This window comes from Schistocerca nitens, chromosome 1 (genome assembly GCF_023898315.1).
Source record: "Schistocerca nitens isolate TAMUIC-IGC-003100 chromosome 1, iqSchNite1.1, whole genome shotgun sequence".
Classification (NCBI taxonomy): domain Eukaryota; kingdom Metazoa; phylum Arthropoda; class Insecta; order Orthoptera; family Acrididae; genus Schistocerca; species Schistocerca nitens.
In genome coordinates this window covers 755,175,777-755,189,482 of record NC_064614.1, presented here as the reverse complement: position 1 = coordinate 755,189,482, position 13,706 = coordinate 755,175,777, and the positions used below count along the sequence as shown (strand labels likewise).

General features: G+C 41.1%; 1 protein-coding gene across 1 annotated transcript in view; it reads left to right on the top strand.

The window, feature by feature from the left end:
- The window catches only part of LOC126260887 (uncharacterized), a 116,515-nt gene that overhangs the window by 53,761 nt on the left and 49,048 nt on the right, over positions 1-13,706 (top strand). The window contains exons 5-9 of the mRNA XM_049958332.1: positions 5,171-5,358; positions 5,448-5,676; positions 6,803-6,898; positions 9,549-9,736; positions 9,826-10,054. Of these exons, the coding sequence (XP_049814289.1) occupies positions 5,171-5,358; positions 5,448-5,676; positions 6,803-6,898; positions 9,549-9,736; positions 9,826-10,054 (930 nt within the window). The remainder of the gene's footprint in view (positions 1-5,170; positions 5,359-5,447; positions 5,677-6,802; positions 6,899-9,548; positions 9,737-9,825; positions 10,055-13,706) is intronic.

The following is a 13,706-nucleotide window of genomic DNA, read 5'->3' as shown; positions in this document are numbered from 1 at the left end:
TATTCCATAATGGTCCAACTTCTGCAGTAGTTTTTTGTGGTAAACATAGTCAAAAGCCTTCGTTAAATCAAAGAAAACACCTAGCGTTCGCAACCTTTTATTTAATCCTTCCAAAACCTCACAGAGAAAAGAGAATATAGCATTTTCAGTTGTTAAACCATTTCTGAAACCAAACTGTACATTTGACAGCAAATTACGTGAATTTAAATGCTCCAGTATTCTTGTATATACAACCCTCTCGATAACTTTAGCAAACACCGATGGCATAGAAATAGGTCTATAATTGTCAAACATTATCCCTGTCTCCATTTTTATAAAGTGGCTTCACTACCGAGTACTTTAATCGGTCAGGAAACCGAACACTCCTAAAGGAAAAGTTACAGATATGGCTAAGTACTGGGCTAACATACATAGAACAGTACTTCAGTATTCTTCTAGATACCCCGTCATATCCATGAGAGTTCTTGGTCTTTAGTGATTTAATTATTAACTCAATCTCTCTCTTGTCAGTATCATGGAGGAGCATTTCAGGTAACAGTCTCGGAAAACTTTTTTCTACGAGCGCTATGTGATTCCCTGTTGGGACTAGGTTTCTATTTAGTTCATCTGCTATATTCAGAAAGTGATTATTAAATACTGTACATATATGCGACTTATCAGTGACACGGACATTCCCACTACGCACAGATTCTATATTCTCGACCTGTCTCTGCAGACCAGAGACTGACCATATGGTTTTAATTTTATCCTGAGACTTAGCTATTCTATCTGCATACCACATATTTTTTGCCTTCCTAATAACTTTTTTAAGCACCTTACAATACTGTTTGTAATGGGCTGCTGCATTTAGATTTTGACTGTTTCTCACGTTTTGATATAATTGCCACTTTGTTCTACAGGATATTCTTATCCCCCTAGTCAGCCTCCCAGGCTGCCTGTTTGTAATAGTACCCTGTTTTGAACGTTCTAATGGAAAGCAACTTTCAAAGAGCACGAGAAAAGTCTTGAGGAAAGCATTATATTTATTGTCTTCTGTATCAGCAATAAAAACATCTTGCCAATCTTGTTCCTTGATAAGGTTTACAAAGGTCTCTACAGCAACTGGATCAGCTTTCCCAAGAAGTTGATAACTATATTTAACATGTGTTGCAGCACAAAAATCTTTTAGAGTTAAAATTTGTGCATCAAGATCTGAAAGGCCATTTACCTTTTTGCTAACAGAATGCCGTTCTAATAATGGGGAATGAACAAAAATGTTGTCTATGGTTGTTCTACTGTTCCCTTGCACTCTCGTTGGAAAGAATACGGTTTGCATAAGATTATATGAATTAAGGTCTACCAGCATCCTTTTCCTTGCACAATCACATATACAATTAATATTGAAGTCACCACATATAACTAACTTTTTGTATTTCCTATAAAGTGAACCAAGAACCTCCTCTAGCTTTAGCAAAAATGTTGTGAAATCGGAGTCTGGGGATCTATAAATAACAACAGTTAGAAGTTTAGCTCCACTAAATTTAACCACACCTGCACAACATTCAAACACCTTTTCAGTGCAGTACTTTGAAACATCAATTGACTCAAATGGGATACCGTTTTTCACATACATGGCTACTCCCCCACACCTCAAAGAGCTCCTAGAAAAGCTGCCAACCAACCTGTATCCTGGTAAACGAAGCCTCTGAATTATCTCCTTCTTTAAGAAGTGTTCAGATATATCAATAATTTCAGGGTCAACATCTATAAGCGGTTCACTACCTTGTATATTTTGATGAAATATACTAATTCCCTCATTAATCGTATACCTAAGCTTTGTCGAAAGTAGTTCCTTTGTTAGAGAGACTTCCCTTAAACAGGAATACCTATCAGCTGACTTCAATCTAAAAAAGGTACAGCTCTAACACCCACTACTACAGGAATTTTCCCTTGAGTGATCCCACCACCCCCACCTATGCTGTCACCTATAAGCTTTGCCAACCTCCCCTTCCCATACCTATTGAGGTCCAGGCCATGTCTAGTGTAAGGCAGAAATAGAGCGATTAACCTGATGTTCAAAAGGGCATGGTCTTTAGATTTTGGACCAAGGGTGGAAGCATTTCCGAAACGCCAAGTTTCGTGAACCGTTCACATGTTGCCATATTTAAATATACCATGCATGGAAATCCAAAAACCGGCACCGAGAGAACTGTGGTGCTGCACAGGTAATACACTACATGTGTGTGTGATCGCTGCAGAGAAGGGTTCGTGTGAAGAAAGTGCAATTATTGAGCGACTGACGGCTCAAATGAACCAAAAAGCTACCAATGGTGTCTCCTCAACGACTGTTCAGCGAATAGTATTGCCTCTGGGTCTCCAGAGCAGGTACTTGTTTCATGCAGCCATTCTAACTGCTGTTCATTGGCGAAGGAGGCTGGAATTTCCATGTCAGTACAGCAACTAGACATACACTGAGGTGCGACAGGTGGTCACTTCAAATGTCTCATGTTTCATGCTCCATTGGAGAGAGAGGTGACCGCTTGTACTCGGTGGTGGAAACAAAAACGCTGCAACAGTTTTCGGTAGTGTCCACGCCAGAGATCATTCCCTGGGTGATTTCTTCCTTCCAGTAGGAACAATGGACCAACAGAACTATGTATCTAATCTTATGGATCATGTCCACCCCAAGTTGCTAGCCATAGTTAAGTGTGGTGGAAGGATTAGATTTCCCTGGAGGGTTTATGAGGGTGGGGAGTGGAAGTATGTTGGAAGCCTTCGATAGATAGTTAGTAACTAGTGTGGGGGACAACAATAAAAACAGCTGCTAGGGCTTTTAAGAAAGAGAAAAGTCTTTCACTAGTGTGGCATCAGGTCTTGGTTTCACCACCGGGCGCTCTATTTAGTTTTCTGGGGAGTGTTATTGTAGTGTCTTCTGTACCAGTTGGTGTATTCATTTTTGATGAAGTGTCAAAATCTAGCAGCGAGCATTTGGATAAAGATATTGGTAAGCAGGTTGACTTCGGAGGTGAAGGGTGACTGATATTCGTATCACTGAGATTCGCGCTCTGTGCTACATGGTTCGTTTCAAACAATGGCCAATTTTCTTAATGACAAGCTCTTTGTATTTATGCACGCGACTATAAAGTACTATGTCTGGTTCCAACTGTGAAGTGGTTTAGAAATAATGGTTAAGGTTAAAAAATATCATTGCTTTTGTAACAGATACCAAGATGATTACTTATATTGTGAAAAACGGAAAATGCTATACACATCTGCAGTTGTCTGCATATTTTCAGACAGGAGGTAGCAGCAATAACTGGACATCAGGCATATCGACCCAGAAAATGTCCTATAGATGTAATAAGAGCAAAGACCAGTGATTATACTATGTAAGGAATTATAAGAAAAACGCATCCACAGATATTTAGCAGAATTGTTACATTTTAGTCTCTGTACCGGAATCAAAGAAGGAATGTTTTAATCTTTGCACCAGAGTTTGTTTTATTCACTTCTTCCGCAGTCTGACTGTTATACAGGAATGAATTAGATTCTGCTTTCACTTATTAGTCTGACTGTTTTTCTCCACATGAGTCCTGGCAACCTTTATCACTAAAAGCTAACCCTCTTCTCTGATTTTTGCACGCACCTTATAATCCTATTAGGTTTCTACTGTTCGATTACCTAACGCCATCTTTTCCTACTGATTTTAGTTCAAATGGCTCTGAGCACTATGGGACTTAACAGCTATGGTCATCAGTCCCCTAGAACTTAGAACTACTTAAACCTAACTAACCTAAGGACAACACACAACACCCAGTCATCACGAGGCAGAGAAAATCCCTGACCCCGCCGGGAATCGAACCCGGGACCCCGTGCTCGGGAAGCGAGAACGCTACCGCGAGACCACGAGCTGCGGACACTGATTTTAGTGCCAGATTCAGTGTATATGTATATTTACTGTCACTGGATGACACACATTTCATGATCCACTCTTTTTACGCCGGCTGATTCTTTGTGAACGAACAGAGAAAGTAACTCTTTATTTCCTTCGCAAAATATCTCCGAATAATTCGCTTAAATCATATAATTGTTAAAACTTTTATATTATTTTGTGTCGATTTACAAATGTTATTGAGATGTAGAGGATAAGTTTCTATTTGAAAGAGCCCGTTAGCACCACATGGGAACTCGGAGGATCAAAAGAAAAACAGAAAATGAATTTATTTCCAAAACTTGTTTTTAATTTCATTTGAAACTGTTGTGATCGTGTCGGACAATAAATTGTTTTCAAAACAATGTGTCCCTATAACTTATATATCTTTGCAAACTGGTTGCATGGCGACTTGCACGTAATTGAAACTTACTTGTACGCCATCGAGACCGAAAGTTGGGAAAATGAAAGGTGTCGAATTTGACCATAGTTATGCTATGATAGCAGGACTGAAACTATATGGGCAACAGATTCCTTCTATCTATTCTCCTTTGTTAAACCTCATTCTAATCTAAGAAAACGAAGAGTACGAATTTCGGGAAAAGGCCATAGGTCTGGATGAGCTGCACTTGTTATGTACACGCGTAAAAATTTTGCTCTAGGTGCGATGATGTGCTATCATCCATAACTTTACAAGATGTGGCAGTGTAATACAGGGCGCAGTTCACAGTTGTATTCAAAGGCAAATGATGGACTAATAGTTGAAATAACATTAGACTTAACCATCTTAAGGTAATCGTAGCATGAGAACATGGTATGACGAGAGGCTGATATTGTCTATTCTACCTTTTCCAAGGCAGAATAAAGTGTAGCATGCGGTGCAGAGTGTTGAGTGGTACGTTGGATATGTATTGTCTCTATTTTCTGAGGTGAAACTTTTACATCCAGAGAAAGGTGGTGAACGAATATGTTGAGGTAGGAAATATCATTTGAGAAAATACAGCATAAGTAACCGAAGGACCCAGCTACATACATACCATCATAACGGACGTGGGAAGGAACAACACAAGCACTGCACATACCGAGCAATACATGGACTTCTAATCCTATTGTTCTGTACCACTGATCATTCTGTCATTTCGTTACTTGTAAGACATTCCTCAAGAAGGAATAAATAATAGTAACTCTCGAGAATTCCGAATTCGTTAATAGAAATCAGCATTAGGATTTTGCTACCAGAGCCATATGGCGTTTTTTCAGAGACCTCATGGATCCTGTCACGGAATGCCCAGCTGACAGCAGAGCAGGAGCAGCAGGTGAATGACAAGCTGGAGGCCCTGGGTCTGCCTCGGAGCGGCTACACAGACACCCCACAGGACCCACAACAGTGCACTGTCAGAGTCAGCACTTGTGACAAGGCTGCAGTCTCCCAGTTTAACGCCCCTGAGGTAACACTCAACATAGTAAACTCCATTTCAGCCATGAAGTTGTGACTGTTGACCAACTGCTGACCATCGTGTCTCCTGTCTGTGTGCAGTACCTGGGCGTGTGGTACGAGATCACCAGGTTCGGGCTGGCTCCCTTCGAGGCAGGCGCCCAGTGTGTCACGGCGGAGTACTCACTGGCTGGCGACAACAACGTGACCGTACACAACAGGATGTACAACACGTCTGCAGGGGCCTTCAACGACATCATCGGCTGGGCCGAGTTTGATGACCCTAATTCTGAAGAGGCCAAACTCACAGTGCACTTCCCCAGTGTACCAGGTGAGAATAGAGAATGTGGCACAACAGAAATTATTTACTTAGATCGTAGTTACTTACTCTGCTCCAACTACACAACATCAAGTAAATGAAGTAGTAAACACGATGCAGTACTCCTTCTACGGAGTGCATTGATATTCCTGACCAGTCTCTTAAACTTCAGCCTACTCTTGGACTTTACTAAATTATGATCTGATTCTGTATATGCTGCTGGGAACGCCTTATAATCCAATATCTGGTTTCAGGTTCTTTGCCTGAAGAAGATGTACTCTAACTGGACTCTTCGTGTATCTCCCGGCCTTCTCCTAGTATACCTCCTCCTCTTGTGATTCTTGAACATAGTTTTCAGTATTACTAGCTGAAATTCATTGAGTGTTTCTCCTTGTCATTCCTCCTACCAATCTCATATTCTCCTGTAACCCTCTCCTTAACAGCATTCCGGTCCCCCATGACAACGACATTTCATCCCCCTTTACGTAATGAGTTACTCATTCAACATCATAATATACTTTCTCTTTTTTTTCCTTGCGTTGTTTCCATGTAAACCTGAACTATTGTTGTCGGTGTTACTCTCCTATCGATTTTTATCAGAACAACTAAAGCGCTGCACTTATCACGGTGGCTCGATCTCTATCTTACTCTCCCATTCATTACGAATCATATCTCATTATACAATTTTCTGTTGCTGTTGATATTACCTCGTACTCGTGTGACAATAAACTCTTGTCTGCCTTCCATGTCACCTAACTGACCCCCACTATATTTAGACTGATCCTTATCATTTTCATTTTCCGATTTCCCGGCTATTCTAGCACATTTTAAATTCTGAAATTTCCCGTCCCGATACGTAGAACGTTGCACTTTCGTTGGTTATTCAATATTTTTCTTTCGATCGCTGCTCCTTGGCAGTCTCTTCCTGGCGTTCTGAACGTTAGAACAATCGGCAATTTTCTACCATTAGAAAGATCACCATGGCACTTTTCAGTCAGAAATAACTGTGACAGACTGTCAATAAGAAGCCAACTGTTTTCGTACATACCAAAGAAATAACTTTTAAAACTACAAGTAGCAGCTAAGCTGCATATATATCTCTAGAAGCTCACTCAGTTCTGTTCCTTTGTGTTGACAGTGGCAGCTCCGTACTGGGTCTTGGACACAGACTACAAGAGCTACTCAATTGTCTGGGCGTGCAGGGAACCTACAGATGAAACTTCCAACATTACCGGTATGTACGCTGCAGCCGATAATATTGCAACACTAGCCAAGGTAGCAAATAAAGAAACTCCATTTCTGGTAATACACAGTATAGTAATAAGTGTATATGAAGGATGGTGGAAGGATGTATTCACATGTGAAATCGACTTTTATTTCAAGTAAGTTTACTCTGCTGAGGACTTTCTTTGAATATTTAGGAGATGAATGCGCCTGCTTATTCTGTGATTGAGGGTTAGTCCAATGTTTTTTTAGTGTGTTAGGTGAAATGATAGAATGTTTGTGGATGGTAAGGTTGTGAGTTTTTAGTAATGATAAGTTAATAGGTATCATAGGTTATAACATTAGTCGAAGAAATTGCAGTATATCCGAATATGTAATGGAGGAGCTTGGTGGGTAGTAGGAGTCCGTGGAAAGCAGTGTCACCGATACATTAGGGCTGGTGGGTCGGGCCAGGTGGCTGGGACATATACACTGAGCAGCCAGCACATTGTGACCTCCTACTTAACAGCCGGTATGTCCACCTTTTGCACGGATAACGGCGGCGACGTGTCAAGGCATGGAAGCAATGAGGCCTTGGTAGATCGCTGGAGGCAGTTGGCACACAAGTCTCCGACAGAAACTGTTCTGTTTATTTGCAGTAGGTATGTACTGTTGTAAATGTTTGTGGATGTGTTGAGCTGGGCTGAATCCAAGGGCCTAGCCGAAATTAAACATATTGGCAGATTAGGTTTCACTGAGTGGTTTTTAGGGGCTAGATTATTTCGTATGTCTCACGTGAACAGGCATAGAAGCTAGTGCGTTAGATGAGAAAGTGCTGTGTTGCTAGGGTTTTCAGGAAGAAGACGAAAGTTTCACTAGGGTTCGGAAAGGGCATGGTGCAATGTCCATGCATGTATTTGAGTTTTATGGAGAGTGTTATTGTTGTGTTGTCTGCATTAATAGGCGTGTTTAATCGGGCAGTTCATTTTCGAGGAGGTAGCAAAAGCCAGGAGCGAGTAGGGGGATAATTGTATTGGCACGTAGGTACAAAGAGCGATTGAAGGTCTGTACCATTGAGAAGTGTGCCCATTGGCGTCTGTTTCATTTCAAACTATGGCCTAATTTCTAACTCACGCTGTCCTACTGTGAATCCTCTCGAGTATACATCGCTACTCACTGTTCCGTCTTTATTTTGGATTCTGTATAACGAGTTAGGTAAAAAAAATTATTACTTTTGAGACAAGTACTAAAATGATTACATTTTATTTCCAAATTACAAATTGTTTACATATTTTCTTACAGGAATTTGCAGTAACTGGGCATGTAATATTACTTTCTGTTTCGACTTTGTAATGGGTTGTGAATAACAATTCAGATTAAAAAGCCGTTGCTTTGGTTACAAGTGCGAAAATGACTACACATCATATCAAAACTGCAAGTAAGTTGCACATTTTCTTATAGGAGTGAGCAATAACTGGACGTGAGATACATCGACGCAGAAAACTAATATAGACTGAGGGTAGCACTATAGAAGGAATTAAAAGGAAAAAATAATCACAATTGTTTAGCACCATCGTTGCAGTTTCGTTACTGTCTTAAAGCCACATAAGGAATATTATAAAAACATTGCTACAGAGTTTCCCTGATTTACTGTTTCTACTGTCGGACTGTAACTTACAAACAATTCATTTCTACTTATGTTGACTACTCTGACTGCCTGCCCTTTCCCCTCATCACTCCTGGCAACCTTCTTCAATATATCACAAATTCTCTCCCCTCCAAGTTTTACACACACATTACACAAAAACCGTAGAAAGTTTGTACTATTCCATCATCTAATCCCATCCATTCCCAATGCACGTAACTTCACTTTCAGTGTATCTGAATGTAATCACTGAAATTGGGAAGATATAAATTTCATGAATCACTATTTCTAGGCTAGGTATTACTTAGAAACGGTAAACGTAACCCACAATTATTATTTATCATCGAGTCACTCGCTTATATCGCTTAAATGTTTCATCTTTTGTTTTAGTTTGTGCCGATTTATGTGTAATAGATGCTATTAAAGCGAAGACCGAAATATCTCTGCTGCTAAGAGCCCACTTGCCACGTATAGGAGCTAGGAGGGTGAAAACATTGTAAAGAAAAGGAAATAATTGTAATTCTTGTTAATTTCATTTTAAATTAGTGTGATAGCGTCAGACTGTAATTTTTTTCGAAACAAAGGATCACTGTAGCCTCGAGATCTGTTCAGTATAATTTGTTTTAGTTGCTCCCATGTATTAGAAACTTACATATAAGCCACCCAAACAGAAAACAGTGAATGTGAAACTTGTTGTTAAGAATCATACACTTGTCCTGTGATTGGTCCCTATTTATTCTTTGACGAGACACATGGAATGATATGAACAATCAGATTATATCTTACATGTATTTTATAGATGTGTTCTTATTTGTTAAACTGCACTCTGAAGGGAGGAAACAAAAAGGCCGTATTTCGGCTAAGACCCAAAGCCTGTAGCTGCTGCACTAGTTATCTATGCAAGCAGAATTTTAGTTTTCAGTGAGATGACGTGCTGGTGTAAATAGACATACATGATTTGGCAATGTACGAGAGGGCTAAAATAGAAACCAGCAGTAGTGATTCGCATTGACGAAGAGATATCGTATCTTCGCAGAGACGTCATGGATCCTGTCACGGAATTCTGAGCTGACAGCAGAGCAGGAGCAGCAGGTGAATGACAAGCTGGAGGCCCTGGGTCTGCCTCGGAGCCGCTACACAGACACCCCACAGGATCCACAACAGTGCACTGTCAGAGTCAGCACATGCGACAAGGCTGCAGTCTCCCAGTTTAACGCCGCTGAGGTAACACTCAACATAGTAAACTCCATTTCAGCCATGAAGTTGTGACTGTTGACCAACTGCTGACCATCGTGTCTCCTGTCTGTGTGCAGTACCTGGGCGTGTGGTACGAGATCGCCAGGTTCGGGCTGGCTCCCTTCGAGGCAGGCGCCCAGTGTGTCACGGCGGAGTACTCACTGGCTGGCGACAACAACGTGACCGTACACAACAGGATGTACAACACGTCTGCAGGGGCCTTCAACGACATCATCGGCTGGGCCGAGTTTGATGACCCCAACTCTGGAGAGGCTAAACTCACGGTGCACTTCCCAGACGTACCAGGTCAGTAAGGAGAAGTTCATACAAGAATTTTTATTTTCTTGTCTATTATGTCAGTTAGTCTGCTGGAACTAGACTACATCAAGTAAATGAAGTAGTAAACACGATGCAATACTCCTTCTAGGGACGGGATTTTATTTTAAAACGTGATTATGTAGCTTCTTTCAGAGCTGTAAGAGATATGTTTAGTGGTGACCTTAAAAATGTTAATACTGATTGTTGGCTTAGACTATTTGACCTTGTGCGTGCAATGTATGTGATCAGTCTTCTGATTGGATTATGGGGTCCACCAAGAATTCCTCTCCTGTGCCAATCTCTTCATCTCAGAGTAGCAATTGCACTCTATACCCTCAGTTATCTGCTATATATATTCCAGTCTCAGCTTCCCTCTACAGTTCCTACCCTCTACACCTCCCTCTAGTGATACGCAAGTTATTCTCTGATTGCTAAATACGAGGCCTGTTCAGAAAGTAAGCTCCGATTGATTGCCAAATTGAAACCACAGTGAACAACAGAAATGTTTTACTTGTAACAATTAGCTACACCTTTCAGCTACTTCTCTCCGTAGTCGCCGTTCTGACTTAGACTTTTGTCATAGCGTTGTACCAACTTTTCAATAGCCTCATCATAGAAGGCAGCCGCCAGTGCTTTCCGCCAATTCTCCACGCTGGCCTACACCTCGTTGTCTGTGTCAAAATGTTGTCTTCAAAGACAGCGGTTCATGTGACCAGAGATGAAACCCAGGGGAGACAATGCGGACTGTATTGTGGGTAATCTCACATTTCCATTTGAAAACGATGCAGGAGCATCTTCATTGCCCCTGCAGAATGCGGCTGAGAATTGTCTTGAAGAAGAAACAGCACGACAGTTATGTAATGTTAGCTGCATAGCTTCAGGCGAAATTTCTCACCAGGCCCTCGTACTTGGCGGCAGACACTATTTTCTAGACATCTTTACGCACTCACTGCGAGCTCAGAAATGAGAAGAGCGACGTGATGCTAACTGGGGTTATACTAGAGACACTACCCAACACATCTGTGCAAAGCTTTATCGGATTTTCATAGTCGTTTCCATTTCGCGACCGATCGGAGCTTACTTTCTGAACGCCCCTCGTAGATATCCTACGATCTTGTCCATACAGCCTGATTCCTTTCTGTGCCTAGTCCACATAGTACCTCTTCATTTCTTACCTTTTCAGGGCACGTGATCTTCAACAGTTATCCATAGTACGATATCTCAGATTCTTCGATTCTTGCCTGTTTAGGTTTCCCCCCAGTCAACCTTTCACTACCAAACAATCCTCTGCTCTATACGTCCACTCTCAGCAATTTCTTCTTCAAATTTTGAGCAATGTTTGATACGAGTAGACTTCTCGTGACCAGGAATACCCGTTTTGCAACTGCTAGTCTACTTTTCATGTCCTCCTTGATCCGTCCATTATAGCTTATTTAGTTACCTAGGTTGCCGAATTCCTTACCTTCGTCTACTTCCTGATCCCCGGTTTCAGTGTTAAGTGTGTTCTCTTTTTACTACTTCCCATTACTTTCGGCTTTCCCCACTTTACTCTCAGTCCACATTTTGCACTCTCTAACTGTCCTTTCTATTCAGCAGATGCATGAAATATGCTTCACTTTCACTCAGCATAGCAATGTCATCAGCGAATCAAAGCACAGATATCCTTTCACCTTTAATTTTAATCCCACTATTGAAACTTTCTTTCGTTTCCCGTGGTTCCTTCTTTGATATAGTGATTGAAGAGTAGAGGAAAGGACTACATCCATGTCGTATTCCCTTTTTAATCCGAGCACTTTCTTCGTCTCGTGGTCAAACTGTTGCGCCTTGGTTCCCGTATGTATTGTATATTACCCGTCTTTTCCAAACGCTTACACGTATTTCCCTTAGAATTTCGAACATCTTACACCATTTTACATTGTCGGACGCTTTTTCCAGGTCGACAAATTTATGAATGTATCTTGATTCTTCTTTTCAATTGGCTGCATTTTCAACCGCAACGTCAGAACTTCCTCTCTGGTGTCTTTACGTTTTCCGCAGTCAAACTGAGCGCCATCTGACACATCCTTAATATTCTTTCCCATTCTTCTATGTATTACTCTTGTCACCAACCTGTATGCATGAGCTGTTAAGCTGACTGTGTGAGAACTCGCAGACTTGTCGGCACTTGTGATCTTGGGAATTGTAGGGTTGATGCTTCTTCCGAAAGTCTGTTGGTGTACCTCTCGTCTCATGTCTCTTTTTTCCTAATGCTGACTTCCCTATCTGTTAGGTGCCGACACCTGTTCGTTATTCCATCGCGACATCAGGGAAGTCCTCTTCTGATAGAGGCGTTCCTTGTGGTGTTTCCAGCTATCTGCTGTCTTCTTTGCGTTTAACAGAGGAATTGCCATTGGACTCTTAAATTACCACCCTTGCTTGGAATTCTGCTGAAGGTTGTTTTTACTTTTCTGTATGCTAAGTCAATCCTTTTTAAAATCATATCCTTTTCAATTTCTTCATATTTGTGATGCAGCAATTTTCACCTTAACTTCCCTACACTTCCTCTCTATTTTTTCGTAAGTGACTTTTATCTCTGTTTTCCAGAATTTCCCTGAACAGTGGATCAACTGAGGTTTTTATCCTGTTACTCATAGGCTCTTCGCCGTTACCTTCCTTGTACGTATGTTTTTCTCTCCAACTTCTGTGATCGCCTTTTTTAAAGATTTATTGCACTTCAGCTGAACTGTCTACTAACACATCCATTATCAGAGCATCTATAGCCTCCATGACTTCAAGTTTATCTCTTCACTCCTTAGTGCCTCCGTGTCTCAATTCTTTGTGCATTGATGTTCCTGACCAGTCTCTTAAACTTCAGCCTACTCTTGGACATTACTTAATTATGATCTGATTCTGTATATGCTGCTGGGAAAGCCTTATAATGCAATATCTGGTTTCAGGTTCTTTGCCTGAAGAAGATGTACTCTAACTGGACTCTTCGAGTATCTCCCGGCCTTCTCCTAGTATACCTCCTCCTCTTGTGATTCTTGAACATAGTTTTCAGTATTACTAGCTGAAATTCATTGAGTGTTTCTCCTTGTCATTCCTCCTACCAATCTCATATTCTCCTGTAACCCTCTCCTTAACTGCATTCCGGTCCCCCATGACAACGACATTTCATCCCCCTTTACGTAATGAGTTACTCATTCAACATCATAATATACTTTCTCTTTTTTTTCCTTGCGTTGTTTCCATGTAAACCTGAACTACTGTTGTCGGTGTTACTCTCCTATCGATTTTTATCAGAACAACTAAAGCGCTGCACTTATCACGGTGGCTCGGTCTCTATCTTACCCTCCCATTCATTACGAATCATATCTCATTATACAATTTTCTGTTGCTGTTGATATTACCCCGTACTCGTGTGACAATAAACTCTTGTCTGCCTTCCATGTCACCTAACTGACCCCCACTATATTTAGACTGATCCTTATCATTTTCATTTTCCGATTTCCCGGCTATTCTAGCACATTTTAAATTCTGAAATTTCCCGTCCCGATACGTAGAACGTTGCACTTTCGTTGGTTATTCAATATTTTTCTTTCGATCGCTGCTCCTTGGCAGTCTCTTCCTGGAGTTCTGCACGTTAGAACAATCGGCAATT